Here is a 26816-nt window from a genome sequence, read left to right as displayed (position 1 = left end):
GAGAATAAGGCCTTCTTAAAGAAATGGGAGATTCTGGCAAAGAAATGGGGAGACATGAGGCAGGAGAAGCAGACAAAGGATGGATGGTGGGGGAACTTTCAACCGCAGTAAGGATTTTGGCACTGGAGCATTTTAAGCAGAGGGAAGTACGAGTAGATGGTTTTAGGATGCTCACTCAGGCTGCAGTTTGTAGAATGTTAGAAAAGGAGCAGGACCAGAGCAGGGAGGCAGCTGGGGAGGCAGTTGCTGTCTGGATGAAAGAGAGGATGGGGCTTGGGGCTAGGACCAGAGATGACAGGAGGAAGGGGAGAATTCTGAAGCGATCATTAGGAAATTAAATGGTTAGAACTTGGAGATGGATTAGATGGGTTATTAATGAAGGCTGGGAGGACAGGGCTACTCTAGAATTTTCTGGTGTGCCATTCATAAGAAGAGGGGCAGGATTGTGGGGAAGGTAATGTAGGGGACGGGGACTTTGCTGGGTTTGTGGTGGAAGATGTCCAAGAGCCGGTGGGCAGTCAAATATCTGGGTCTGGAGTTCTGACGAGAGGTCTGGCTTGAGGGGCTGGGTTAGGAGGCAAGTGGTTAACGTGCTGGCTAATTCTATTGTCACCTGACTGAGCTGGGGGATGGTAAGACATTATTTCTGGATGAGTCTGTGAGGCTCTGAGAGTTGGTATCTGAATCTATGGATATGGAAAGACGGTCACCCTCACCACTGGACAGCACCCCAGCTACTGAGGGCCTGAACATGACAAAAAAGCAGCAGAAAGGCCTTCAGCCTTTTTCACTTGAGCTGGGAGAGTGCTCCTGCCTTTGGATGTTGGTGCCCTTTGCCCTCAGGCTTTCAGACTTGAAATATACCAATTCCTGGTGCTCTGCTTAGAGAAATTATTGCCTCCATAATCACATGGGCCAATTTCTATAATACAATTTCACACACACACACACACACAAATCCTACGGCTCAGTTTCCCTGGAGGATCCTGACTAAGACAGTAAGTGGTGACCCAACACAAATACAGAGAAGCCAGTTCTAGGTTTACAGAGCTTGTGTTTGGGCGACTTCTCATGGCCAGCACGCCTTGCTTCTTCTCTAACAATGGGGTCACCCTGAGACCTCACTGCTCACACTCTCTCCCTGTACCATTAACAGCTTTCAAAGAGCTGGTGGGAATTCAGGATCAAGCCACAACCAACAAACTAACCAACCCAGACACCAGTGAAACAGTTTTGATGAGGAACAAAATCCTATTCTCTGGCATGGAAAGCAAGAATTCCATTTTTTATATAATTTTTGACTAGAATGGAACCTATAATAGACCACAGGTACAAGCATTTACTAAAATAAAATATATAGTTAACGCACTTAGAGTAGTTTGGGTTTCCCCCAAAGCAGACCCTGCACAAGAATTTATGCAATTAGTTTATTTAGGAGACACTCCCTGGAAGCAGTGGTAGAAGAATGGGGAGTGACACCTGGAAGGGAAGGAAGTCACTGTAGAATACTTATTGAGCAGAGAGGAACACTCTCAGCAGCTGGAGCTCACCCCTTGGTCCCTGGGGGAGGGTGCATAGCTCACACACACCCCACCCCAGCTGCCTGCTCCAAGGTGTGAGAAAGCCAGGTATTTATTCACCAAACTTCATGTATTATGGGATGAGGGGTTGCTCCCTGGGGTCAACTCCCAGATCTTTTTGGCTGTACCCTGCATGAGTCAGGCAAGCTCTCAAGGCTAGGGAAAGCCACCTTCACAGGTGCCTAAAGAAAGTCTCTAGAATCCACTGAGATTGGTGGATGCAGTGGGAATGTGAAGAGGGCTTTGACATCATTTGCTAATCAATAGAAAAGAGGACAGAAAAACTAGAGAAATCTGCTACCACATATACTCATCTTCATAGTATGAGAGATTCTAACTGTCGCAGAGATACGTGGAAGTAAGTGAGAATCTAGCTTTTTAAACTACACAGGGTGACTGACAGTGAGGTAGGGAGACCAAAATATGGCACAGGAACCATTTGACAAACTGTGGGATTTTTTTCCACCAAATAATAATAACTAAATGTGACGATGACTGGCTCAAGATCTTCAAAGCTCTATTGCATTTGGACTCATGTCATGGAGCCTTCAAGTCAGAATTTCTTTCCAAATATTAATCAAGTTGTTTTTAAAGGACTCAGTAAATGATTAGCTTATGGTTTTTCAAGCCAATTGAAATGCCTTTGCCAAGTAACTATGGCAAAATCTTTCCTTTTGCAAGTCGATGATACAGTACTTAGAGCATTACAAAAAACCTTTCAGGGCCAAGTCACCACCCAATCCTTAATTGTAAAGGCACAAAGATCATGTCTCTAATAAAGTAAATGTATATTTATCTTCATCTCCATGACTTGAGGGGAATGTTAAGACTTATCTTCACGAGGCTACATTAGTGTGGATGCTCTATTTTTTCTTCCTTTGAGCATTTGGGGGAGAACTGAGCTTTCAATTCACGGCAAAATTAAATAAACACATTTCCTTAGACTTGTTTTTGGACTCAAAAGAAGTGTCAGCATTTAGGGTCATCCCAATCAAGCAAGACAGCTCAGCAAAATGAAGTTTATAGTCAGTAGTGACAGTGCAATTGTCTTGCTTTAGCAAAACTGAAGTTCAGAAGCAGAGACACAAGCAGAGGTAATGCTGCCTCTTTTATCTTGCTTGAGATTTTCACGTTAGTAGATTTTCTCAGTACATGAGAAGATACTTCAGCTAGACTCTAAGTTTTAAATCATTCATTTATCAGGTATTTATTGAATTACCTCCTAATGGTTGGGTACTGTGGGAAGGGTTAAGGTATAGAAAAGACACAAGAGACCTCTTCTTTTGCACATGTTGTGTTAGCCAGACAGCACCTATTTTTATTCATGGTACTCCATAAAATTCCCCTGCCAGGGCCTTGGGGTTATCCCCAGAAAAGAAAAGTTTGGAATCTGGTGAAGAAGTAAGACCAAGTTTCTATTATTCATTTAAAAAGTTGGCCTTTAGTCAATCACGGTCTTGTAAAGAATTTTCTGTGCTATTTAAACTCTGCATTCCCTTGAAGAACTTAAGATTATTTGGGGGGGGTTCTTTATTTCAAAATTCTGAAAATATCACCATAATACCTTTCTATTGAGAATTAAAGGGTATTTCTGTTACCCTAAAACCATTATCCAAAGAAAATGAAAACATAGTATACTTCTCAAAGCCACCTCTATGCAGGAACAGTGTGTTTTATTGGTGGAAAGTTGCCTCACACTGCAAATCATTAGATATGAAGGGCCATGTGTGAAATGGGAATAGCCTCAAGCCCCAAACATCTCTTCCAAGACAGATCTTTCCTGAAATGGAATACTCTGAGGGGAGACAGGGGAGTGTACAGTGTTGATGAGTTATGCATTTTCTGTTAATCGTGTTACATTCATGGAAAGGTTTTTCAGTGAGGTCAAAACACTGCATAAAATTGGGTTCCAGGTTAGCTGAATTTTGGAAATCACTTCTGTTTGTCTTGGCCCTTCAGTTCCACCAGTATCCTCACTGCCTACCCCATTTATTAACTACTGATGCCTGGTATATCATGAGGCTCTTCCTGTTTTTTCTCACATATCCCTGTGAGGGAGGGAAGAAGGTAAGTCTGCTCATAGGACAGAAGGGAAAAGACTTAGGGAAGTTTAGGGAATGACCTGCCTGATCTGTAACATGAAACTAAGTCTGTTTCAGAGCAAAACTTTCAACTTTCAACCAGGGCCAGGAATTGAGAGAATCAATTTTGACCAACATTTGATCACTCTGGAAAAGTCTTAGATGGAAGATATGTAAAAAAGTGGAAGTACAGAAAACTTAATCTTCATACTACTTTCTTGGGATTGTAGGAGTGAGCTATCTTTGTTGGCAACCACATCCTCATAGGTTTGGCTCACTTTACTTGCAGATGTATCCCTTGCAATAGCTTATTTTTGAGAAATTCCAGGGATAGGGATATTTACTGATAGGGAAATTTTTTGTCATTTTTAAGCCACTATATTTGTGGGACTGTGTAGTATAGTCCATATATAGATAACTTAATAATTCAGTCATATTTATTCACAATTCTTGTAACCTTTATGTGGTGACTTAGTCACTTTGGCATTATCTATGCAAACAAACAAATCTTTTCTCTATAAAAATTCCAACTATTCAAAGTCTTCTGAATTTTGGGCTACCAGGAAGGAATCAGAAGAGTAGAAATAGAGAATATTACAAATAACAATCGTCTTTTTTTTTGAGATGCTTCACAAAATGATTTAGCAAAATTGAAAGATTTTTGTTACTTAAAAAAAAAGTTAAAGATGATTGCCCAATGAATGCTAAACACGTTTTTTTCTGCACATCATAAAATATGATTTCATAAGGCACGACATCCAAAATACATGTATTTTTGGGTGGGAGACAAGCTTTCTTTTCATGTTCTCCTCTGCATTTCTAATATTTTGGAATAAAACAAGGGAGGAGGGAGGAAATGGATGACTTCTTTCATAAGGAAATCTATGTAAAGGCCATGTAATTTAAAACACTTTAGACTGCTCAGGATCCATGTGTAGGTGAGTCCGCCTCTGAGGACATGAAAACCTGAGTTTAACACTGGAACTTCTAAGTGCCATGCTTGAAAATTTTATATTAAAAACACCACTTGTCAAATAGATGCCTCTTTTAAAAAAAAAAAATCAATGTAACCGCTAATTCTGTAATTATAGAAATTCTTACCAGAAGACTTCTAAAGTCCTTCCTATGTCAAGTCTTCTCAGAAGTAAGTGTCCCTCGAACAGGTGGCAGTTCCTAAGGAATATCACCACCCCTCCCCTCTTTACATATTTTCCCCCACTGGCAAAGATCACCTTTAAACATTTCCACAGAGTAGATTTCCAAAATGCGAAAGGAGAAGTCTTTATCACAAAGGACAGAGAAGTAAAGAAACCACTTGCTGGTCCCACTCTTTTCCTCTTGCCCCCTCAGAATTATTTATACAGTTGACGCTGAGCCAGGAATTTGGGGTTCCACTCATGGCAGGAAGAGATTGGGCATTCATAAAAGGGTGCCTATACCCCCCTGCTTTCTCCCTTTCCCTCAGACAATACAGCTTAAACCACCCCAAATAAATCTGTGGGAGATGCAGAACCAAAAGGACAGTTTGGGTTGGTACAGACTTGGGAGCGACTTTCCTGACCTCGGTCAGCCTCATTCATTCCTTCCTGGTGCAATCCCGAGTGCCTGCCACACGCCAGGCCCTGTGCTGGCTCCGGGACAGGGTGCAGGGTGGGGGAAATGGAGTCCCGAGGCTTCTAGCAGAGGAATGCAGAAGGGGGGGACTAAAAGACTGACAGGGTGAGGGCTGCTGCCTCTGCCTAGAGGAAGTGAAAAACAGGAGGCAGCGTTGGGCTTCTGAAATTACTTCTTTCCTCACCAAGGTCCTCTCACAGCCCTTCAGTCCAGCACTTCCCTCCCAGGTAACTATTGGCCACTTGCAAACCTACTTCAGGCTCCCTCCGTCCCAGCAGACAGCAGCCCCTGGACTTACCTCAGGGAAACTTCCACGCCTTCCCCAAACCTGCACTTTCCAAGCCCTGTGCACAGAGCACACCGGAGGGAGTGTAGCGCAGACCGCAGACCGGAGGAGGGAGGGTCGACTTTGGAAACAGCAAGGGACCAGAAGTGGTGGTGCGCAGACTGCCTCTGGCCTCCCGGTGTCCCGCCAGAGCGTGGCAGCTCCCACATCCCTCCTTGTTGCTATATAAATGTTTCTCCCCGCCCCAGCCCGACCCTTCTCCACCCCGGTGGCCCCGGGCCCAGCGCTCGTCCCCCGGGAAGGGGGCGCAACCATAGGGAGGTGGGGATCCCGCGGGCTGCAACTGCTCCACTGGCTTCTCTCCTAAGTGGAACCTCTGCCCTGGGCAGAAGCACGGGCCATGGTGTTACAGGGCAACCCCGATATGAAACGGGTTGCACGGCTGTGGGTCCTCACCCGCGCGCTTAAAAGGGACTTATTGGGGGCTTAGGGTGCTCGCCTTCTCTGTACCCAGCAGACCCACACAGCGTGCAACTCTGGGCACAAAAGCCTTCATTTGACAGCTTTGTTCTGGGGTCTTTTTGCGAAGGCAGGGGCTCAAAGGGAGCCAGAGAGTTTTCATTTCAGCTGGTGGGAATTTCTCTTGCCTGGGAACCAACACTAGCAGCTGTGTGCACCCTAAGATCCAAGTGGCGCTCACCCTCCCACTTCCACCTCCAGTTCAGGTCCAGAACTGGGCCAAACTTTGACCAACACCCCCAAAATTAGGTTGCCTTTCATCCAGACTAGGGTTAAAAAAATGAGAGGAAAATGGTCTTTGGATCTTGTAAATACAGGTGGTTGGTTGCCTAAAGAGACTCCAATTATTTCCAGTAAGCAACCCTTGATTTTTGGACTAGCGACCCTTGATTTTTGGGCAAGTAGCCAGTTTCTTTGCTATTATTTCTGGGGTCTTTATAGGAACATCTGTAACTCGAGTGGAAGTGTGGGTGCCAGAAGTGCTTGATGGATTTTTGACACTCGAGAGAACCTCATTAAATCATCACCTTTTCAGAAGGGCAATTCTTAGCCCAAGTCACACACAGGAGCTGGTCTACCGTGACAGTCTGGGATCGGGGAGCTTTGTTCAACCATAGTTCTGCTTTACAGACTTCTTAAAAGTCTCTAAAATTTAGCCCATCTAGACCTTCAGAGTTCAGACCCTAAAGCTATTGAAGTTCCCTACTCTTCGACCTTTGAAAGTCCCGTCTATTTCACCCCACTCAATTCCAGGCGATTCGTCCTTCATTCTTCGGACAGAGGGATCTTTCTAAATCACAATCTGATCAATCACTCTGCTAACTTAATGCCATCAAAGGACTCCCCACAGCATGCAGAGCAGACCCCAAACTCAGAGTCCTTATCTCTCTCCTTAGTCTTCTTTATTGTCTCATTTCCTGACATCCTGCCATAATTCAGAATTGTTTTCTGGTGCCTGTGGTGAAAGAACACTAATCTACATAAATGTTCACCCACAACAGTAATGAAATTAGTCTCTGATAAAGAGATGAGATACAATTCCACTTATTAAACTACAGAGATTTAAAGAAATGAATGTTATTACCCAGTTTTGTTAAGATTTGGAGGGCATGACTCTGCTCATAATTGCTGGTAAGAGTGTAAATTGGTACAATTTCCATACCTACCCTCCCCAACATGGTAAGTCATAAAATAGTTTGGGTGGAATAACATCTTTACATTTCCTGCCTTTTAAGATAATATGGACTATATTTGTTTGCTTTCTTTCATATTGATGGGTAGAATGTTACAGTTATTCTACTTTTTTTATTATGTTTATGCTTAAGTATCCTACATTACTATAATTGTAAATAATTTGCTCTCATGGTTACTATATAAGAAGTCACAGATTTCTGTACATCTGTCTACCAATCATTCATCTAAACACCCAATAGCAGTAGTATGTTAATACATTTTTCTTAGGGCTTCTAGGTAGGTAATCATGTTATTTGAGAATAATAATTTCACCTCTTTGGTTCCTATTTTGTTTCACTCATTTGTTAGTATCTCCTGGGTAGTGTTCGATAATGGTGGCATGGACAGGCATTACTCTTCATTTTTGACTTGAGGAGGAAGGTACCCAGCTCCCTGTCTTTGTTATAGGGCAGCCCCGAACATCTTCTCATACACTGTCTTTTTCTCTCCAACTTGCCTTTCCACCTTCCCCTACTAACTCCTACTTATTCTTCAGGTCTTAATCCTGTCCCTTCTTCCATGGTCACCCACCTCAATAGTCTGGACTACAGCAGGTATCTCAGTGGCTCATGTGTCTTCACTGTATTATCACAGCTGTATTTTCAGGTCCCCCCCCCCCCCGTGGTTATATGACTAATGACTGTCTCCCTCATGCATCTATAAAATTCCCATCTGAAAACTTGTCTGATTTTGTGCACAGTGTGAAGGACTGACCTAGCTGCTGCCTGATAGGTACTTTTTGAATGAAGTCATCTCATCCTTAAGCATGATGCTGCTCATTTTTCTATTGCACTCCATCTGCTTCCCTATGGGCACTTATTATTCAGTATTAGGGACTTTTTGTATTCTTCATTTATTAACTGTCCAGAATTGGAGCGATTCCCTCCCAGGCTCACACCAGGGGAAGTCAGCTGCAATTCAAGTCAGACTAGAGGCTCAGAAGCTTCCCCTTCAAGATCTGCCATCTATGGTGACTTGGGAAGCGCTGGTCCATGAGGCAGGTACTGCTCACATTTCAAGTTCCCCCCACTTCCAGTCTTTGTCCCTCGGAAACTGGTTTTACCAGAATTTTCCTCCTTTTGTTTCTGAATCATTTCCTTGAGGAAGGGAAACCAGTGTTGGTTCCTTACTCTTCAAAATTCAATGTATCTTGAAAAAAGTCCTCAAAGTTTGGGGGTACAGTACAGTCCACTCTAAAGTTCCTGCCAAGTGTCTCTCCCCTTTCCTTTTGCTTCCTTGTGCTCACCTCAGTATATCCGAACAATGTTCAGTTTTGCTCTTTTACTTTTGAACGGCATCCCAGATCATTCTGAGGATCAGTGGAAATATAAATAACACATAACCAGCCATATTAGTGGAAATAACACAAGTGTGAATGCCAAGCCTGTGTCACCACTCTATAACTCACTGTTGAATCATTCAACCTTGCTAGGCTTTAGTTTTCTCATCTTTGAAATGGAGATTATAATAGTACTGTTATAGGACAGGGAGAGGGGCAGCCCAAGCCTCGCAAACCTGCCTATTCTAAATGGGTTCGGCCATCCGCCGCATCAACACAAAACATATGAGACTTTAATGGGAAGGAACTTTAATAAAATTAGGAAACAATACAGGTAAGGCAAAGAATCTAGTTTCTAAATGAAGCACCCAAAGTCACCCGTCCCCTCGTGGGTAAAACTCCATCCATATGGGATCGGCCCAGAACAAGGCCCCAAAGCCTGCTACAAGTCTAAAGCATCTTCCAGTGGGGACCCCCAGAAAAGGGTCACAAACAACCGGACAAGCCCGGAAGGAAAAGAGAAAAATCAACATCAAGATAAAAGCTGCCATGGTCACCTCCCCACGGGTCTCACCCACATCTGTGTCACCCAGTCCACGACCAAAAGACAAGCGCAGTTTCTTCACGTGTCTCTAGGCTCCATGTGCCTCCTCCAGGTCTCCTGGCTCCATCCAGCTTCCTTCCTCAGTCTCTTCTGCAGCTTCTCCTCTTCCTGCTCAGCTCCACCCTCCCTTGGGTGGGGCAGGGAACCTCCCCCTTTCCTGGGACCACCCTGTTACAGTACCTATGCATAAGGATGCTGTAAAGATGGTATGAGTTTGTAAAGTGATTAGGACAGTGCCTGGCTAGCACTGATGGAAAGCTCTTGTGTCAAATGGATACTTGCGCTAAATACTTCATATTAAACACTAAATACTTCAACTAAATAGCCAGAATTATAAAAAAAGATCTTTGTACAGGAGGCCAGTGTTGGAGGAAGGGACATTATTAGTATCACAATTTGGTGAAAGTATTTTAGGGGATTATTATTTTGGAATCCAATTGGGAGCATCCCTGACACTGGATACATGCCTTGACTTAGATACTGTCTCTCCAGGGAAGCTCACTGCCTCCCAAAACATAATTGGAAAGTAGAGATTTGACATGAATAAATCAATGCCGAATGAGATCACTGTTCAAATGGTCTCCTAATCTGTTATTTTTTAATCTCTATACAAATTTTCTTAACTTTTGTAGAACTGAATGTAATGCACTTTTTTTTTCCTTTGTGATTTATTCATTACTTTTAGTATGGAGAAGACAGGCAAAAAATAATGAGTCGACAATTAACAGAAGCACAATGATCAATATATATGAGAGAATGTTTAACTTCATAGGAATCAGAAGTTTGTAAATTAAAATTATGGAATATTTCTGTGTTGAGAAAAGTTAGAAAGAGGAAAAGATAGGGAAAAGGCAATAATGACTACCTGTCAGGGTGTAATATGAGAGCTCATATATCGTGGATGAGCATATAAATTATTACTTTGATTTGTCATTGTGTATCAAGAACTTAAAACTTAATGTGACAATTTTAGCCTGCAGTATTCAGATATTTGGTCAAACATTTTTCTACAAGATGTTTGTAGATATTTATAGATGTTTGAAGATGCTTTTTAGATCAGATTAATATTTAAATCAGTAGACTTTGGGTAAACAGATTATATTCTATAGCTTATGGGTAGGCCTACTCCAGTTAGTTGAAGGTCTTCCTTTGAGGAAGAAGAAATTCTGCCAGGAGACTGCCTTCAAGCTCACAATGAAGCATCAACTCTTCCTTGGAAGTACAGGGCATTGACCTACCCTGCAGATTTTGGACTCACCAGCCTCTCCAATAGCATGAGTCAACTTCCTGAAATAAATCTCTGACATAGGGATACAGATAGATATCCCACCAGCTTGATTTTCCCTGGAGAGTCCTCACTAAGACTTGGCATACTTAAACTTAGTAATACCATTTCTAGGTAATCAATGAATCAACATTGACTCATAATCACACAAAGTTCTCCGTTGACATTATGGTTCACTTTTGCTATTGTGCATTCCACAGGTATGGACAAATATATAATATGCATCCACCATTATGGGTTCATACAGAATATTTTCACTGCCTTAAAAAATTCTATGCTCCATATATTTATACCAAATCTACTTTTTTAACTTTTAATTTTGAGAAATATAAATATAGATTAGGCTTTTTTGATGAAAACTGAACATCCAAATTGAGACCAGCTTTTTCTGTAACATCAGAATTTTTTGGTATGAACGGTACTTTTGAAATTCTCTATGATGGACATATTATTTTTATAACCAGCAAAGTAATATTTGAAAATAGAAGTTCATCTTTAGCAGCAAGAAATAATGAAATATTTCCAAATGTGACTTTCTTGACATTCACAGTACAAATATTCTACTTTTCAGTAATAAGAATCTCTTGGCTATTAGTGAAATAATATTTCATTGAGCAGAACCTAAAATTTGAGGAAATCAGTCAGTCTGGATCTAGCATGTGGGAATTTGAGAACATTTGTATTTCTAATACAATAATTCAACACATTGTGTGAAAAGTCTCTTCTTGAGCCATGAGTAATTTGTTTTATCTTTCTGAATTCTGGCTCTGAGTTAAATTTTTCTTGTTCCTGAGGGATCTGACAGATTTTGAAAAAGATAAACTGTCTTTAGAAACTATTTCTAATTATCCCTAATTAGAAACTCATTTCTAATTATCCCTAATCTTGTGGAGATGTCACCCTTTCACCAAAGGTAGAGAGAGCTTGTGTTTTTCACTGATGTTTTTCTTTGGAGTTATCACTATCAAAAAAAATCTCTATAACAGTAACTCTGTTGAGTCATTTCCCATTGTTATCCCACACCATAGGGGAGAATGCTGAGGGTCTGTGGAGGGGACAGGTGTTAGCCCAAAGCTCTCTGTCACTTTCTTCCTACTTGTGACCTAGTTAATGCCAACTCAATGCCCAAGCTAAAAGCACAAACACTGTACATTAGTGTTGCCTACTCACTGATGGCTGCTTCTTTTAAGGAAGGAAACTGAGTCTCAGAAACAAAAATGTTTAGTAAATATAGAACTGGGTCTACCTTTATTGCTTCTATTCCAATACCAACGTTTTGTTCTCACTGGAAGTTTCCCACTAAACAGTGTTATAGAATTATTTACTGTGTGCTACTCATAGAAACTTCTGGTTCAACATGGTACATAGACCCCATTTAGTTCCTCTTCTTGAAACTGCTTTTTTTGTGTGTGTGTGTGTGGGACCCTCCCTGGCAGCTGGGGAACAAACCGGCACCACAAGGGGAGGCCCCTGGAACTGCTTTAAATGACAGAGGAGGGCCTCCCTGGTGGCGCAGGTGGTTGAGCACAGCACTGCAGAGGCTGCCCACAACCTCTGCAGTGCGGGTTTGATCCCAGCCAGCCAGCTGGCGAGAATCCCACATGGCGCAGCAAACCTCTCCTGTCTCGCATGCTGCTCCCTTCAGCAGTGTATTTTGTCAGTCTGCCTGTTCTGTTCCCCACTCTGTCGCTGGTGAATCCTCTTACCCTCCCATGCATCTGGGCTGTACCCCGGTTCTTGTATAAAAATAAATAAATCTCTAAAAAAAGATAAAAATAAAAAAATAAATGAGAGGGAAAAAAAGAATGTTAATGCATAAGGACAACAGGGTTAGAGAACATGTAACCAGCAATGAGAACACAAAACTCTTGAAGAGAAATTTCTAAAGACTATGGTGACTTTCTTATCTGAATGAAGAAAATTACAAACTTTGGGTGCCAGAGAGAGAGAGTTACAAGAAACAGTCTCATTCTTCCCTCAGAACCTTGTAAAAGTTCAGGATTTAGAGCAGCAGGAAGAGCAAAGGATGTGGGTGAACCATGAGGCCATAGAAAGGTATTTAAAATCTTTCATCCAAAGTGGTTGTGACCTTAGTTCTCTTCCTCGTGTTGGGTGACAAGGTTCTCATCCTCAGAGCGTTTCCAATCAACTCTTTGCTGCCACACTCTTAGATACGAAGAACCAAGAATCACTGCACAATGGAGTAAAGTTTCCAATATGAGGAAGATCCAAGCAGAAAAACCAACTTGGAGATAATAGAGCTATAGACAGGACCAAGGGAATCTCAAACAAAATATCAGAAAGGAGAAGAAGAGAAAAGGAAAGAGAGGATGAGAAATTTGAGGAGATCAATTGGGGAGTTTTTTACTTTTAACAAATAGAGGAAAGGAAATTTTCAATGAAGTAACATAAAAGCAATTCTCAAAACTAAAAGATTTGATCTGTTAGATTAAAAAGACTCTGTGTGTGCCTACCTCAATTTAAAAAAAATAAGAAAGGTCTACATGAATTTTAGGACACCAAAGATAAATATCCTGATGTGGTGGAGAAGGGACTTCATGTACAAAGAAATAGGAATTAAAATGGCACGAGACTTCTCAAGCCAACTCTGGAAAGCACAATACCATGGAGCAAGGCTGCTGCAATTGGGAGCAGATTATGTTCAATTCTATGCTCCACACAGAACTTTATATCCACACAGATCATGTATTACTTTCCTAACAAAGTATCATAAACTTGTAACTTAAAACAAGAGGAATTTATTCTTTCACAGTTATGGAGTCCAGAGTCCATAGTCAAGGTGTAGGAAGGGCTGATTGCTTTCAGAGGCTCTGAGAAAGTCTCATGTTTCTCTCTTGGCTTCTCTGATGGTCAGTAACCCCGGGTGTCCCCAGATTTGTAGACACATCTCTAGTCTCTGCTCTGTCTTCATAAGGCCTCTAAGTGTTACCACAGCTACACATGAGCTTCTTATAAAGACACCAGTCACTGAATTAAGGGCCCATGCTAAGCAGTATGATTTAATATTAACTAATTACATCTGAACTTATTTCCAAACAAGATCATATTCTGAAGTTCCAGGTGGACATGAAGTTTTGGGGGGACAGTATTCAACCCTGTACAAACTTTCAAGCAAGCATGAGGGCAGAATAAATCCACCTGGGACTGTGTTGTTGGTAATGTTCTATAGACCAATTTCCAATAGGATTGTGTTCCCCACATCAACAAGCAATTCTCCAACTCCAATAGGGTGTCCAAGAATTCAACCCAATTCTAACACTATCCAAAGGTAGTGTCAGATTTCACAGACTAAGGCATCAGTATCCCAAGACCACCTTCCGCTTCAGATGCTGTCTGGCGAGCCCCATGGAAGCCAGTGCTTCTGACCAATCAGCTACATTTTGGTGGTTCCCAAGAGCCCCTCTTCAGGCTTCAGGTGTCCAGACTATTATCTGTGCTTCTGACAGGCTATAAATCAAAGGTCCCAGGACAACCTGTTCATGCTTGATTAATCTGCTAGAGCAGCACACATAACTTATAAACCCATTTACTTACTAGATCACTGATCTATTATAAAGGATCCTAAAGGATACAAATCTGCCGCGGACCAGCACAGCAGTAGACGATGAGGCCACCTCAGGGTTGAGAGAAGCGTGCAGGGTGGTCAGGGCATCGGCGAAAGAAATGACAAACAGACACACTTCAAGAGTGAAAATCTGAGTGTAATTTTCTTTAAGTTTGAGACCAGTATATATATGTTTTCCAAAAGCACAGGAATGAATATCAATGAAATCAGCTTGCTCATGGGCTCAGTCTATCACCATCAGGGAGGTGATCTACATAACAAACAATGACCATTATAGAAGAAAGAAGGAAGTTTAGAAAGACAGATAAGGGATTAAAGTTTATAGTTCTAGAAAGACTGGATAAGATTTTAGGCATTCTTGTAGTGGTTCTTGGTGGTCGTTATCTTTTGATAAGCTTCTGCCTTTTCAGGGAACTTCCGCTGAACTTCCTCTGCTTCAGGCTGTTCTCCCGCCGCCCGCTGGTTGCCCAGCCAGACCTAGGGACGGTTAGCCCTAAAGGTCACTGCAGGGGGAGGTGCAGCACAAATCAACAGACAGATAAAAAAGATTCATAGGGTAAGGTATTCATCTGCACAATTAAATTACCTAGAGCTTTAAAAATGCCAAGTGTCCAGGCTACAATTCAATCAGACTCTCTGGGGGTTAAGTTCAGACAGTAGTAGTTTGAAAACCTCTCCATGGGATTCCAACAAGTCATCAAAAGTGAAAACCACTGGGCCACATTAGAACGGCAGCATCAGGTATGCATTATTGGAAATGCACATTCTGAGTCTTACCCCAGACCTGCTGAATTAGAAACTCTAGGAGTGGGGTTTCCAGAGGATTCTTATGCACACTCAAGTTTGAGAATCACTGGTCCAGATATCCAGTGTGCTCCCATATTCTCTGTCTAAACCAATCCATTATCACACCCTATTCCTTTTTACCTTTTAGATATTTCCCTTTTCCACTCATCTCCAACCTGAGCACCACTGGCTAATCTTGGCTGGATGACTCACTGATTAGCCTGAGACAAGTTCTTCTTCCCTCCAATTCCCTCTGTTCAGCATCCAGTACCACCCATAATAAAAGTCTAATCACATTCCTTCTCTGGTGTCTGCAGAACAGAAACTAAGCTTTCAACATGGTAAACAAGGTCCTCTATGGCTGACTGCACTCATTTTTCTCTCCTCATCTCCCATCACTTCTAGACACAGTTTAGCAACACCAAATCCACTTAGTCAATTCTCCCTGCCCACAACACAATGGGGGTTAAGATTTAAACAAAAACCCATTTTAAGGACAAAGAGCCAGGAGAGATAATTCCTTTTTGCTGGATCACTTACCTGATTTTTGTCTGGTTCAATTATAGTCCATCATTTTCATTCATATCAAAGACTTCTTGAAGAAACCTTCTCTGGCCCCCTGTCTAGGGGAAGGAGTGGTCTATCTTTCCACGGTTTTCTCTGCATATCTTCACCTTAGCACTACCATATTAAATAGAAGTGATCTCTTTCTGGGTCGGAATTCCCAGCTAGACCATGAACTTAAGGTATATGTCACCTTTTATTTAGTTTCATATTCTCCAGCTTGGCATCATCATGCTGCATGGTAGATGCTCAGTATACTATGCCAAGCTTGAGCCAAAAGTCTACAAAATGTAGCTACTCACTTGCAGAACGTCCAGCAAGTGAATTCTAAGCCAGCACTTCTCAAGTGTGGTTGTACATAAGAAACACCTGGAGATGCTATTAAAATGTAGATTCTGCTCTGATTGACTTGGGGTGGAGCCAAGAGGTGTTGCATTTTTAACAAGATCCCAGATGATGCTGATCCTTCTGGCTCATGACCATCAGCTACATTTTGAGTAGCTAAGATTGCAGATTTCCAAAGCCATGAAATACAGGACACCTGTAGATCATTTTATGCCATGCAAGGAAAAACTGCACTTTGCAGAAGCGGCAGAATTGAGAATAAAAGATGATTTATGCAGTTTATTAGCCTATTCTCATAATATCCTGTAGTCCTATATACTCATTTTTATGAGCATGCAAACACTTGTCTTATGAGCCAGATGGCTCTTGTGCTCGTCACAGGAGGCAAGAGCTTCCTTATCAGCAGCATGTGGATAGAGGACAAACTTCTGCTACAGATCTTGCTTTCAACACAGAATCCCAATTTAGTTTGGGAAGTAGAAGCTGGATAGTAGAAGAGAGGGAGGCCACCAGGCTGTTAGCCAAGCTGAGCAAGATAGAACTTATCCCTATCTTTTGCTTATCCCTTCCTGCACAAAGGAAAATACTACTTTAGCACCCATTAACCCCCAGCATTCCACAAGGCGAGAGGTGCTGGGATTGTCAATGATGAACTAGAGAAGAAATTCAAAGGAAAATTACAGGGTTATACATTAGAGGTGGAGGTTCTAACTTAGGGAGCCCAATAGGGGTTGCACAAATTCTCAACCCCATTGCTCACACTCAGATAAAAGATTTACAATCAGCTTTCAAATGTGAGATGAAGTTGGCCAGAGATATCACAGGATTCTTAGTCATCTGTAATTCTGACCAGCTGTGCTACACGGCACTGTCATGTCATGTAAGGCTGCAGTGACTCAGTCATAGGTCATTTCCACCCAGGAAAAATGTATGTGCTGCAGGTTCTTTTTTGAGGGCATGCAATTTTGCTTAAAGATCATAACATATTCAAATTGATTGACTATTGTGGAAAGGTTTAAGATTTTAAGTTTGCTGCTTTTTAAAGATTTATTTATTTATTTATGCATAGAAGAACTGGGGTGAAGGCCAGAGGCATGGCGTCGGGGGTAAGAGGATTCACCAGAGACAGAATGGGGAGCAGAACAGGCAGATCTACTGAAATACACTGCTGAAGGGAGCAGTGGGTAAAGCAGGAGAGGTCTGCTGTGCCATGTGGATCAGCTCCCTTCCCAGGGATTGAACTCAGGTTGCAGTGGTGACAGCATGATAGTGCTGAGACTTAACCCCTATGCCACCAGGGAGGCCCCTGCTTTTTTTTCAAAGCTTCTAAAAATGTGTTTCAGTAGCTTAGCAAGTCACCACACTTGCCTTTTGGCCTCAGCTTCCACCATCTCCAACCCAGTCACAATGGCCTCTGCTTACACATTGCCAATTTCTTACTCGCCTGAGTGCACAAATGCACACAGTTCTTACTAGCTTTTGTTTCCTTTCATCGTTCATGCCAATTGCTCCTTGCCCCTGTACCCCCATCAAATGAAACCATATTTATCTTTGCAGATGAGTCTGTTTACCCATTCATCAAATCTTCATTGGGTGCCTTTCAAGGGCCAGGTACCATTCGGGGGCTGGTGGGGACAACAAACAGAGGTGCTCACTTCAAGTATGTGGGCCAGGCTCTTATAACCCTCCTCAGGAGGACCCAGAGGGAGATCCCGGGGACTAAGAGAAAACAGTGAAGTACAACAGTGGCATGGGCTTACCTCACCAGTTTTGGGGAGCTCACAGAGGGTGTTCCCAAGCAATGAGAGCCAACCCAGAAGGATGATAGAAGGGAGGAGAGCAGATTCCTTGCAATGGGAACAGATGAGGTTGGAAAGATGAGAAAGGTCAGCATTTGTAGTCTTTCAAGGTGTGGAAGGAGTTTGTACTGTTTTCTTCATGAACCTGGAAGGAGAGCATTAAGGGTCAGTAAAGAGAGAGAGAGAGAGAGAGAGAGAGAGAGAGAGAGAGAGAGAGAGAGAGAGACCTGGAGTACATTTCATTTCTTTTTTGAAGTCTTCTCTAGTGATCTGAACCCAAGTCAGTAGTTCTTTCTTTTGATTTCCAAAGCAGTGACTGGCCCTACTAGCAGCCTCCCTCTGCCTTCATGCTATTTTTATCATCTTGCAATTACCCTCTGCTGTTGATTCTCAACTATTTTGTGCCCACAGCACACGTCCAAGAATTACATATTTGGCTCGACTGTCTGAAATAGACAATAAATTTATTTAAAACCTTGCTATATTGACAATCTAATCATTCCTCCAGGGAAAACTGTCACTTCATATCACTCCTTTTACCACTCATATGCATAAAATTCTGTTGTGCTCCATACAACCTCGAGTAGCCATTCAGACATAAATCCACATTAAAAATGAATGTATACTCAGTGGTAAAAATAAGCCAACTTTATACACTGATCAAAATTATGTGGCATATAAGAGAAGGGGACAAGTTTCCTTGGCGCTTGGTGTTCAAAGGCAACCATCGTTCTAGAATGGTACCCAACTCTAGTGACCTTGACTTAATGCAAATTTTTCAAGGGCAAGGATAATTTATATACTTAATTCCTGACAAATCTTAACACAGTTCTTAAGGTAGCATAATAATTTACTTAAAAAAAAAACAAATTTTGCATTTATTTTCATGACTAATAAATGGAATGCCCATTTTTCCATCATCAAGGTGAGAAATAAAACATTATAATGACAACTGGACCCTGCTTTGCCCCTCCTTATTGAAATATAACCTGTCTTGAATTTGGTGCTCATCATTCTCACATATGCTTTTACTGTACCTGGAGGTATCCCTAAGCAACACATGGCATTGTATATCAGGTTTTAAAATATTGTACATAGTACATGTTGTAAAACGATGTCTTAATGTATCCTACAACTCTGTTTTGTTCAATATAATCTTTGAGATTTGCTCATGTTTATAGATATAGTTCTCATTTACCAATTTAATGGTTGTATTGTATGAATACACCACATTTAGGACATTTTGGACATTTTGGCTGATTTCAAGTCCTCACCAAAACATACAACGTTTGCATTTGGTCCCTGTGTACATGTGTGAGAGCTTCTATAGGCATAGAGATCTAGTAGTGGAATTTCTGTGTTTTAGGATATATGCATTAACTTAATGAGATATGGATAAAATACTATTTTAAGGTGGAATGATTTGTACTCCCATCAGCAAAGAGTGAGTTCCTATGGCTTGTCTTTTTGATCAACCCATTCTAATTTCAGACTTAAGGATCTTATGTATTCATCATGTACATATTTGCACTGCACACATGCACAAATGCACACACACATAGACACATGATTCTTAGGGAAAAAACAAAAACGATTAAAAGAGCAGTTTACTTTAGAATTTCCCAAAGCAAGTGGCTAAAGTTGACAGGCTAGACTTGTTTGGGTTATTTCATCATTATTCAAATAATAAGAGTAATGCTAGGAAAATTAAGTGGAAAAAATACAAAATTGCCTGTAATAAAACCCCATTAACATATAGAATATGTTCATCGACTTGGTAATTAATGCCTTAACCAAGTCGAATGATTTAGGATGAATTCACTATTGGCTTATTTTACATTTTATTTATGTTTTCCAAATGTTTTGTTCTCTACTAGAGTTCTAATGGGTGTGAATTAGACTACACTTAAAAAAAAAAAAAAAAGAACAGTACGAGCTTCCAGGTCAGACTTGATTTTATTTTAAAACTTGTCTCTTCAGTGCTATAATTCACAAGATGAATTATGGTCATACAGAGTCTTCAAGCTTTTCCATATTTTCTTCCCAGCAAAAATCAAGCAAAAGACAAAGCAAAGCATACTAAAATGTAACATAATCACAGCATAAAACAGCACCTCATAAAAATGAGACTTGTCATTTTTTCCTTTCTCACCAATTCCATTCTTTGGTAAATGTCCTGGTAAAGAGCAGGATGATGGTGACAAGAACAATCAAATGGGTACTCAAGGCTGGGTGCAACACCAGGGTCCTACCAGAAGTGATGACAGGAGCATGCATTTCTCGATCTATGAATAGACAGAAGACATGCCAAGGAAATTCTAATTCTAACTGCCCTTTACTCATGTGATGAAAATGGTGACAAAATTTTTATTTAGGCAGATGCATCATCAGAATTGATGGTGGAACTATGCAGAGCTGTCAAAGAAGACTCAGTTAATAATTCAAGGTCAGTTGCCCCAATTCTCAGGAGTAATGAAATCATTCCTACATTCTGAGAATGTTTCACTCAGAAAAGCCTTGCCCTCAGATTTGAAACTGATAGTAAACTTAGCAAGCTATTAGCTCCACAAAAAGTCCCTGCAACTTGCCACTTGGCTGCTTGCCCTCCAGCAGAAGGTGTACGCTCTCTGGTTAGAACTATATGCAACCCCGCAAATCCTGGGAGCTATCTTCTTGGCTGCTATGGTAATCTCATGTCCTCACCATCTGCAAAACAAAATAATACACATTGCTCTTAATGTCATTGATTTGTTTAAGGTATTCCCTCTAGAGTCTACTCCATTATATGCCACATATGACATAAATACACATTTTTTTGGTCACTTTCAACAGTCCAAGTCCAGCTCAGGGTGATGTGATGATAGATATAAATGATCAAAACGTAAGTAGACCTATTAACAGACTTCTTCCTGGGAGAGATCTGAAATTCCACACCTAGCATGTTTAGTGGCTGATATTATTGGAGTAGAGACAACGTCAGGACTCTGCCCAGAACCTCCCTTTTGTTAAGCATTCATTTTTAGACAACATTCCTATGCTCTGCGTCTAACCCTCACGTGAACTTCTGCTTCCAGGAGCATCAGCACCTACTACCGTTCAGGGGGCTGCTGCCCAGCCCCTGGAGGACTGGAACCATACACAGCAGGAGCACAGGGAGTCTACAGCCACGCCAGGCAGCCTTGACCAATCAAGATTCTACCAGGGCCTAAGACTCCTTGCTTGTCAGGTCAGGACGATTCCACAGCAGGACTCACAGGCCCAAGTGCCTGGAAGGAGCAGGCTGAAGCTGCCCTAGGTGGCACTCTGCTGGAGATGTTGCTCCTACTTGTCTTCACTCCTTCCCTCTCTTGCTTCCTCCATTCCCTGACTGTTTCTCCCGTGAATAAGGCCATTTCAGTAAATTGCATACTCACAAGTCCTCACTCAGGGTCCACAGCTCTAAACAGGATCATAAAGATGCCCCTGCCTACATGTCCTCAGACACTTGAAAAGGATGTAACTGGTGACACTGAGTAAAAACCGACGTTGAAAAATAAAACTCCCACACATCTCTTTTAATTTGCCCAATGGACTCTAGATAGCATAGTGATTTGATATTGCCATTTTCCCTTTAAAATATTATGTAAACATGCTCAAAATTAAAAGTTAGAGACTTTGCAGAATTCATTTCTCTCCTTGAATCTGTCTTTCCAGTCCACTTGCTTGATAGAATTTCAGCCTATTAAGTCATGTATATGCACTGAAATCTTTTATTGTTCACCTAACCATAATTCTCTAAAGAAACATATATCTAAATGTATGTTTTTTATTTCCTATGTCTATAAACTTCTGTGTGTTGAAATGTTTTTCTAGATGGATTACCATTAGAAGTTAACAAAGAAAAATAATTTTTAAATTTTGGTAATTCTATGGAAACAAAAAGTAAACATTTTATTGGAATACATTTTTTTTTAAAGATTTATTTTATTTTTTTATTATTATTTATTTATTTATACAAGCACCGGGTACAGTCAGAAGCGCGGGAAGGTGACAGAATTCACCAGAGCCAGAGCGGAGAGCAGAGCAGGCAGAAGGACTGAAGTACACTGCTGAGGGGAGCAGCGGGCGGCAGGAGAGGTCTGCATGCCATGTGGGACCCTCCTCCGGTGGCCAGGGAGCAGCTGGGGATCGAACCAGCACTGCAGAGGCTGCAGGCTTCGCAACCCAGTGCTCAACCGCTGCGCCACCAGGGGAGACCCTGGAATACATTTCTTAAAGAGTCCTTTTCCCCTTATTTTTACTTATTATTGCTTAGTGCTAGAATGAGGCAAGGTTTGCTATCAGTTCTATTACTATTTATTTTTAAATGACATTGTTAAATATTGTTTAGACAGACGGGTTTTGAAGAAGTCTGATAATAGCAATGTCAAATAATTCTTTGAATCTTTTCTGACTTATATACCAAACACCACCCATAATCTTCCAAAAGATTTTATGAAAGAATATAAGATGACATTTTCTTATTTTTAGGAAATACCCCAAAATATTTTGCCAAACTTATCCAATGGCTATTAATGATGCCAGTTACTTGCTCACTCAGAGGCATATTTAACTTGAGAAACTAACATGTGGCTGGAAAACAGTTAATCTTGGTAAATCAAGCTATAACATTTTTTGATAAAATAAATTATAATCTGTTCATGAACTTTTTCTTCAGCGTTTTACAGCTGCAACTTAGCTCACTTATTTCATGGGACATGTCCCTATGGTGTATCACTGTAAAACCAATCAATACCTCTGCCTTAAAAAGAGTCAGATTTGAAATTCCAATTAAAGTATGTTACTGAGGAGATATGTGATGTCTTACTGTGATTCTACTCCAAGATAGGTAAAAGACTAAGGTGCTTGCAATAAGTCTTTTGGCCAGTGAAACAATGCTAGCTTTCCATCAAAGTATTTCTCCAGTATGCTCCCTGCTTTACTCTTACTCAGAAGAGGTGCATCCCATGATAACAGTTGGCAAACGGAACAGGCCAGGTTACTAAAAGACATTTATCATCACTCTTATCATCCTCACTCTATAATCTATGAGTTATGAATATATCCAAACATGAGTTCAAATATACCATTTCTAGCAACAGAAATATGTAGAGGATGGGAAAGACCCAGAGCCCCATCCAGGTCTGCTATGCTCCAATTAAAGGAAATCCACAGATCGAATATTTGAAATGACTCCCACCCCTCTGTAGGAGGGTCTAATGTCAGGGCCAAGCATCATAATCAGATTCAGAATGGCTGAGAAGATGCCATTTTGTGTGTGTGAAGTGTTGGGGGAGGGGAGTTCGTACAAGGGGGTGTGGGAATTCCTCTGACATGAACATTCTCAGGAAGGTAGAGTCCTTTAAGACTAGTTCTTAGAGATCCAAGCACTGGAAAGTCTCTGTATCCCCTTACATGTGTACCTCAGGAGGAAGACACATCCTTGCCTCAGTTCCCCATCAGGCAAATAAGAAAGTTGAGGACTAGGACTCTGAGATGACAAAGTTAGTGACAGAACTGAGACTAGCATCTGGGCCTCCTCATGGCCTCCAGGGCCACCGCCCTTATATCATGTCATCCTTGCAGTGGCAGTACAATGAAGCTTAACTCTGTACAAAGTGCCATTTGATGCATTCAACCTTTACTTCCTGCTCACATCAGCCTGTGCCAGAGACTCCATTATTATCCCTATTTTATAGGCGAGCAAATGGAGTGGAGTGCCCAAGATCACCTGACCAGGAACTGCAGAAATAGCAATCAAATCCAACTACTGTTCACCAAAGTGGTTGTTACAAAGCATGATCCTTTGATGCAAGGTTCCACTTCATCAGGGAGCTATTGTTTAGCCCATGTGTCTGACAAGGCCTGCCACAAGGATGCTTACTTATCAGTGATTTCTAGGAAAATGATTTTTCCCCCAAATACCTGCCAGTATCCAGTGAAAGGACCCCCACTAGAGAAGACCAATTTAGGCTCAAGATCTGTCACATTAGGTCAGTAGTTCTAGTCTTCATCAGAAGATCCCCAGCCCAAAGCTTCTAATCCAGTAGATCTGGGGGGTGGGGGTGGGGAGCCAGGAATCTGTATTTCTAATGGGTTTCTCACTGATGCTGGTACTCCCTGTTGCAGGGAACATCCTTTGAGAAACATTGCATTAACACTGGAAAAGTAAGACTAAGAAACAAGTCCTGGGTTGGCATAATGGAAAAAAGAAGACACACTTAAAAAATCCATAGTAAAGTTTTGCAAATATACATTATAATGAGCAAACAGGAAATCCATACATTAAGAAGATAGAGAAAATGAACACATCAGAAAAAGGGGCAGGTGTAAAGAGAAGCCCACTCTCTTTGGGCAAACAAAAGATGAGCAAGTTATATGAAGGCTGATCATTCTACACACTGGATTTTCATTTTTTATTGTCAAATGTATGACCAGAGCTGGGTAATTCACATGGGGACCACACTGGTTGATCCTATGCCAGGCACGATGTGCGTTTTGAGCTTCGTGTGTATTATTTCCAATCTTTCAACAACTCAGAGAGGTTTTATTATTTCATTTCCACAGGCTAACGTTAAGAGGCACTTGTGTTCAAGAGTCTGAATCACTGTGACAAAACAGCTCTGGGGCGGGTGCTGAGACTGTTCCTTGATAAGACACATCAGATGGCTGCTGTACCCACTTCCATATCTGTAAAAGGATGCAGTGTGATTCTGTGATTTCTAAAGTCATTCCAGTTTTCAAACTCTAACCTTCCGTGATTTCAAGAAAAAAGCCAATCTGACATTTTCTGAAGCGATCCAGACTGACTTCAAGGAGCAGGGCTGACTGAATGTCACCCAACCCAGCTGTTGGCGAGAACTCTGAGAAAAATGATCTACTTTCAGATTATGCTATTTTACATATATATATTCATATATATATGAATATATATGTGTATGTGTGTATATATATATATATATATATATATATGAATGACACATAATTAAGCAGAAAACTTTTGGAGGAAAAAATTAAGAATAAAAAGAAACAAAAATGGCATTGCTAATGTTTGTGATCACTTTTTGATTCAATCAATCTTATCGTTTCCAGCAGCAAATCACCTTGAGACGCCTAACACAGCTGATCAACGCCTGCTCCCACACAGTGTTTTGGAAAGAATCCATCACGTCTATGAAATTATTTTATACATATGTATCTCTGAACATAGGTGAGCTGCATCTGGTAGATGCCACTTCTCTTACTCAGCCAACTTCCTTCCAGTCCAGTGAATTATCTGACTTTGTAATTGGGTCCTCTCCTCAGTTCCACCTGCCCTGTGCGTTCTCCCCTGCCAGTCACTTGCCATTTGGCTTCAGTCCGATTTCCTGGGTGCCTCACCAGAGTTCTCCTTCACACTAGGTTAGCAACAAATTCTCCTAGTTTCCCTTTTTATGAGAATGTCTTTATTTTGCCTTTATTTTTCACAGGGCTCTTTTCACTGGATGTGAAATTATGAGCTCACCATTCTTTCCTCCCAGCCTCTAAGGAAAAATGCTCTAGCATCTTCTGGCCTCCACGGTTTCTGATGAGAAAACTCAGTCATTTATTAGCTGTTCCCTTCTTTTGTAACATGTCATTTTTCTCTGGTTGCTTCAAGATTTTTGTTTGTCTTCCTTTTTTCTTTCCTTTTAGCAGCTTATGTTGTATATGGGTGGGGTTGTCTTTGAGCATTTAAAATCTGTGAAATGTCTTAACAATTTGGGAAGTTTTTGGATATTATTTCCTCAAACTATATCCCTGCATGAATTTCTTGCTTCTTTCTTTCTAGAATTCCAATGAAACAAAGTTTAGATTTTATTTATATCATTCCATAGGTCTCTGTTCATTTTTTAAAAATCTCTTTTCTAGCTTCAGATTCTAAAATTAATCTATCTTCAAGGTTACTGTTCTTACAGCCATCTTCGCTGATAAATGAGGCTGTCCAGCGAGTTTCTGATATTTCAGGTGATGCATTTTTAACTTGTAAAATTTCTTTTATTTCTTTTTTGTAATCTTAATTTCTCTGTTGAGAATATCTTTTTGTTCACTTCAAGCCGCTTACCTTTACCTCATGTAGTTAGTCATAATAGTATGTTGTGTAATTTTGGATTCTATTTTCAACATTTTGAGTATCATATTGTATAGCCTATATAGACTAAATCCTATTATAATTCTCAATAGGCTTTTGCTTTTTTAAATTTATTTTAAATTTATTTTCTGACATCACTGTTCATTTTTGTACATTATTTGATTTCTTCCCTCAGGCTATGAACCTGGCAGGTTCAGAATGCAAGTGTGATCTCACCTTCTGTGGGTAGTACTTCCATCTGTTTTACATCTGAAGTCTTAGCTATCTACTCTGTTTTGGATAGATACATGATGCCATAATTAGATTTAGGGATTCTTTCTCCAGTTCTCTTCCCTCCAAGGTTATCCCCATATACTGGCCAACACAGGCTCTCTTCCTCTGTCCAGAAAGACCGAGTTTCTCTTTGAGTGGTTCAGCCTTCCGCTCTGCTCTACACTGGTGCTCACTTTTACAGCAAAACCATGTGGAAAAAAGGGGATTCCTTACACCATTTCTAACACGTAGGGACCCCCCCACCCTTTCTAGTTCTTCAGGCTAGAAGTATGGACCTTCTGTAGTGGTTAGCCACCTACTCCCCGGCCACCACGCAGCTCCAGGGCTGGCGACCACCGTCAGCAAAGTGGCACAAACACATGCCCCTTCATAATATGTCTGCCTGTGTTTACTTTTCAGAGTTCTTGGGAAGCTGCTTTTTGTGTTTTGTCCAGTTTTCAGTTGTGACCAGTGGAGGAATGAGGCAGTATGAGCTTATTTTTTTTTTTAAAAGATTTATTTAGGGCCTCCCCGGTGGCGCAGCGCTTGAGCTCTGGGTTGCGAACCTGCCCGCGGCCTCTGCGGCACTGGTTCGATCCCCGGCTGCTCCCCGGCCACCGGAGGAGGGTCCCACATGGCACGCAGGCCTCTCCTGCCGCCCGCTGCTCCCCTCAGCAGTGTACTTTGGTCCTTCTGCCTGCTCTGCTCCCCGCTCTGGCTCTGGTGAATTCTCTCACCCTCCAGCGCTTCTGGCTGTACCCAGTGCATGTGTAAACAAAAACAAACAAACAAACAAATAAATAAACATGCCTAAAAAAAAAAAAAAGATTTATTTATTTATTTATACAAGCACTGGGTACAGTCAGAAGTGCAGG

The 26816-nt window shown here is 41.3% G+C and overlaps 1 protein-coding gene across 1 annotated transcript in view; it reads right to left on the bottom strand.

Moving 5' to 3' along the window:
- Positions 1-5574: 5574 nt before the first annotated feature.
- Positions 5575-26816, bottom strand: part of COL6A5 (collagen type VI alpha 5 chain) — a gene marked incomplete at both ends in the record, with an annotated part of 100382 nt that continues 79140 nt past the window's right edge. Inside the window, one exon of the mRNA XM_084247816.1 lies at positions 5575-5942. Coding sequence (XP_084103942.1) covers positions 5575-5942 — 368 coding nt within the window. The remainder of the gene's footprint in view (positions 5943-26816) is intronic.

The sequence above is a fragment of the Talpa europaea genome (genome assembly GCF_964194135.1).
Source record: "Talpa europaea genome assembly, chromosome: 11".
NCBI classification, from domain to species: domain Eukaryota; kingdom Metazoa; phylum Chordata; class Mammalia; order Eulipotyphla; family Talpidae; genus Talpa; species Talpa europaea.
The sequence above is the reverse complement of the archived record's forward strand: the minus strand, read 5'-3'. Positions and strand labels throughout refer to the sequence as shown.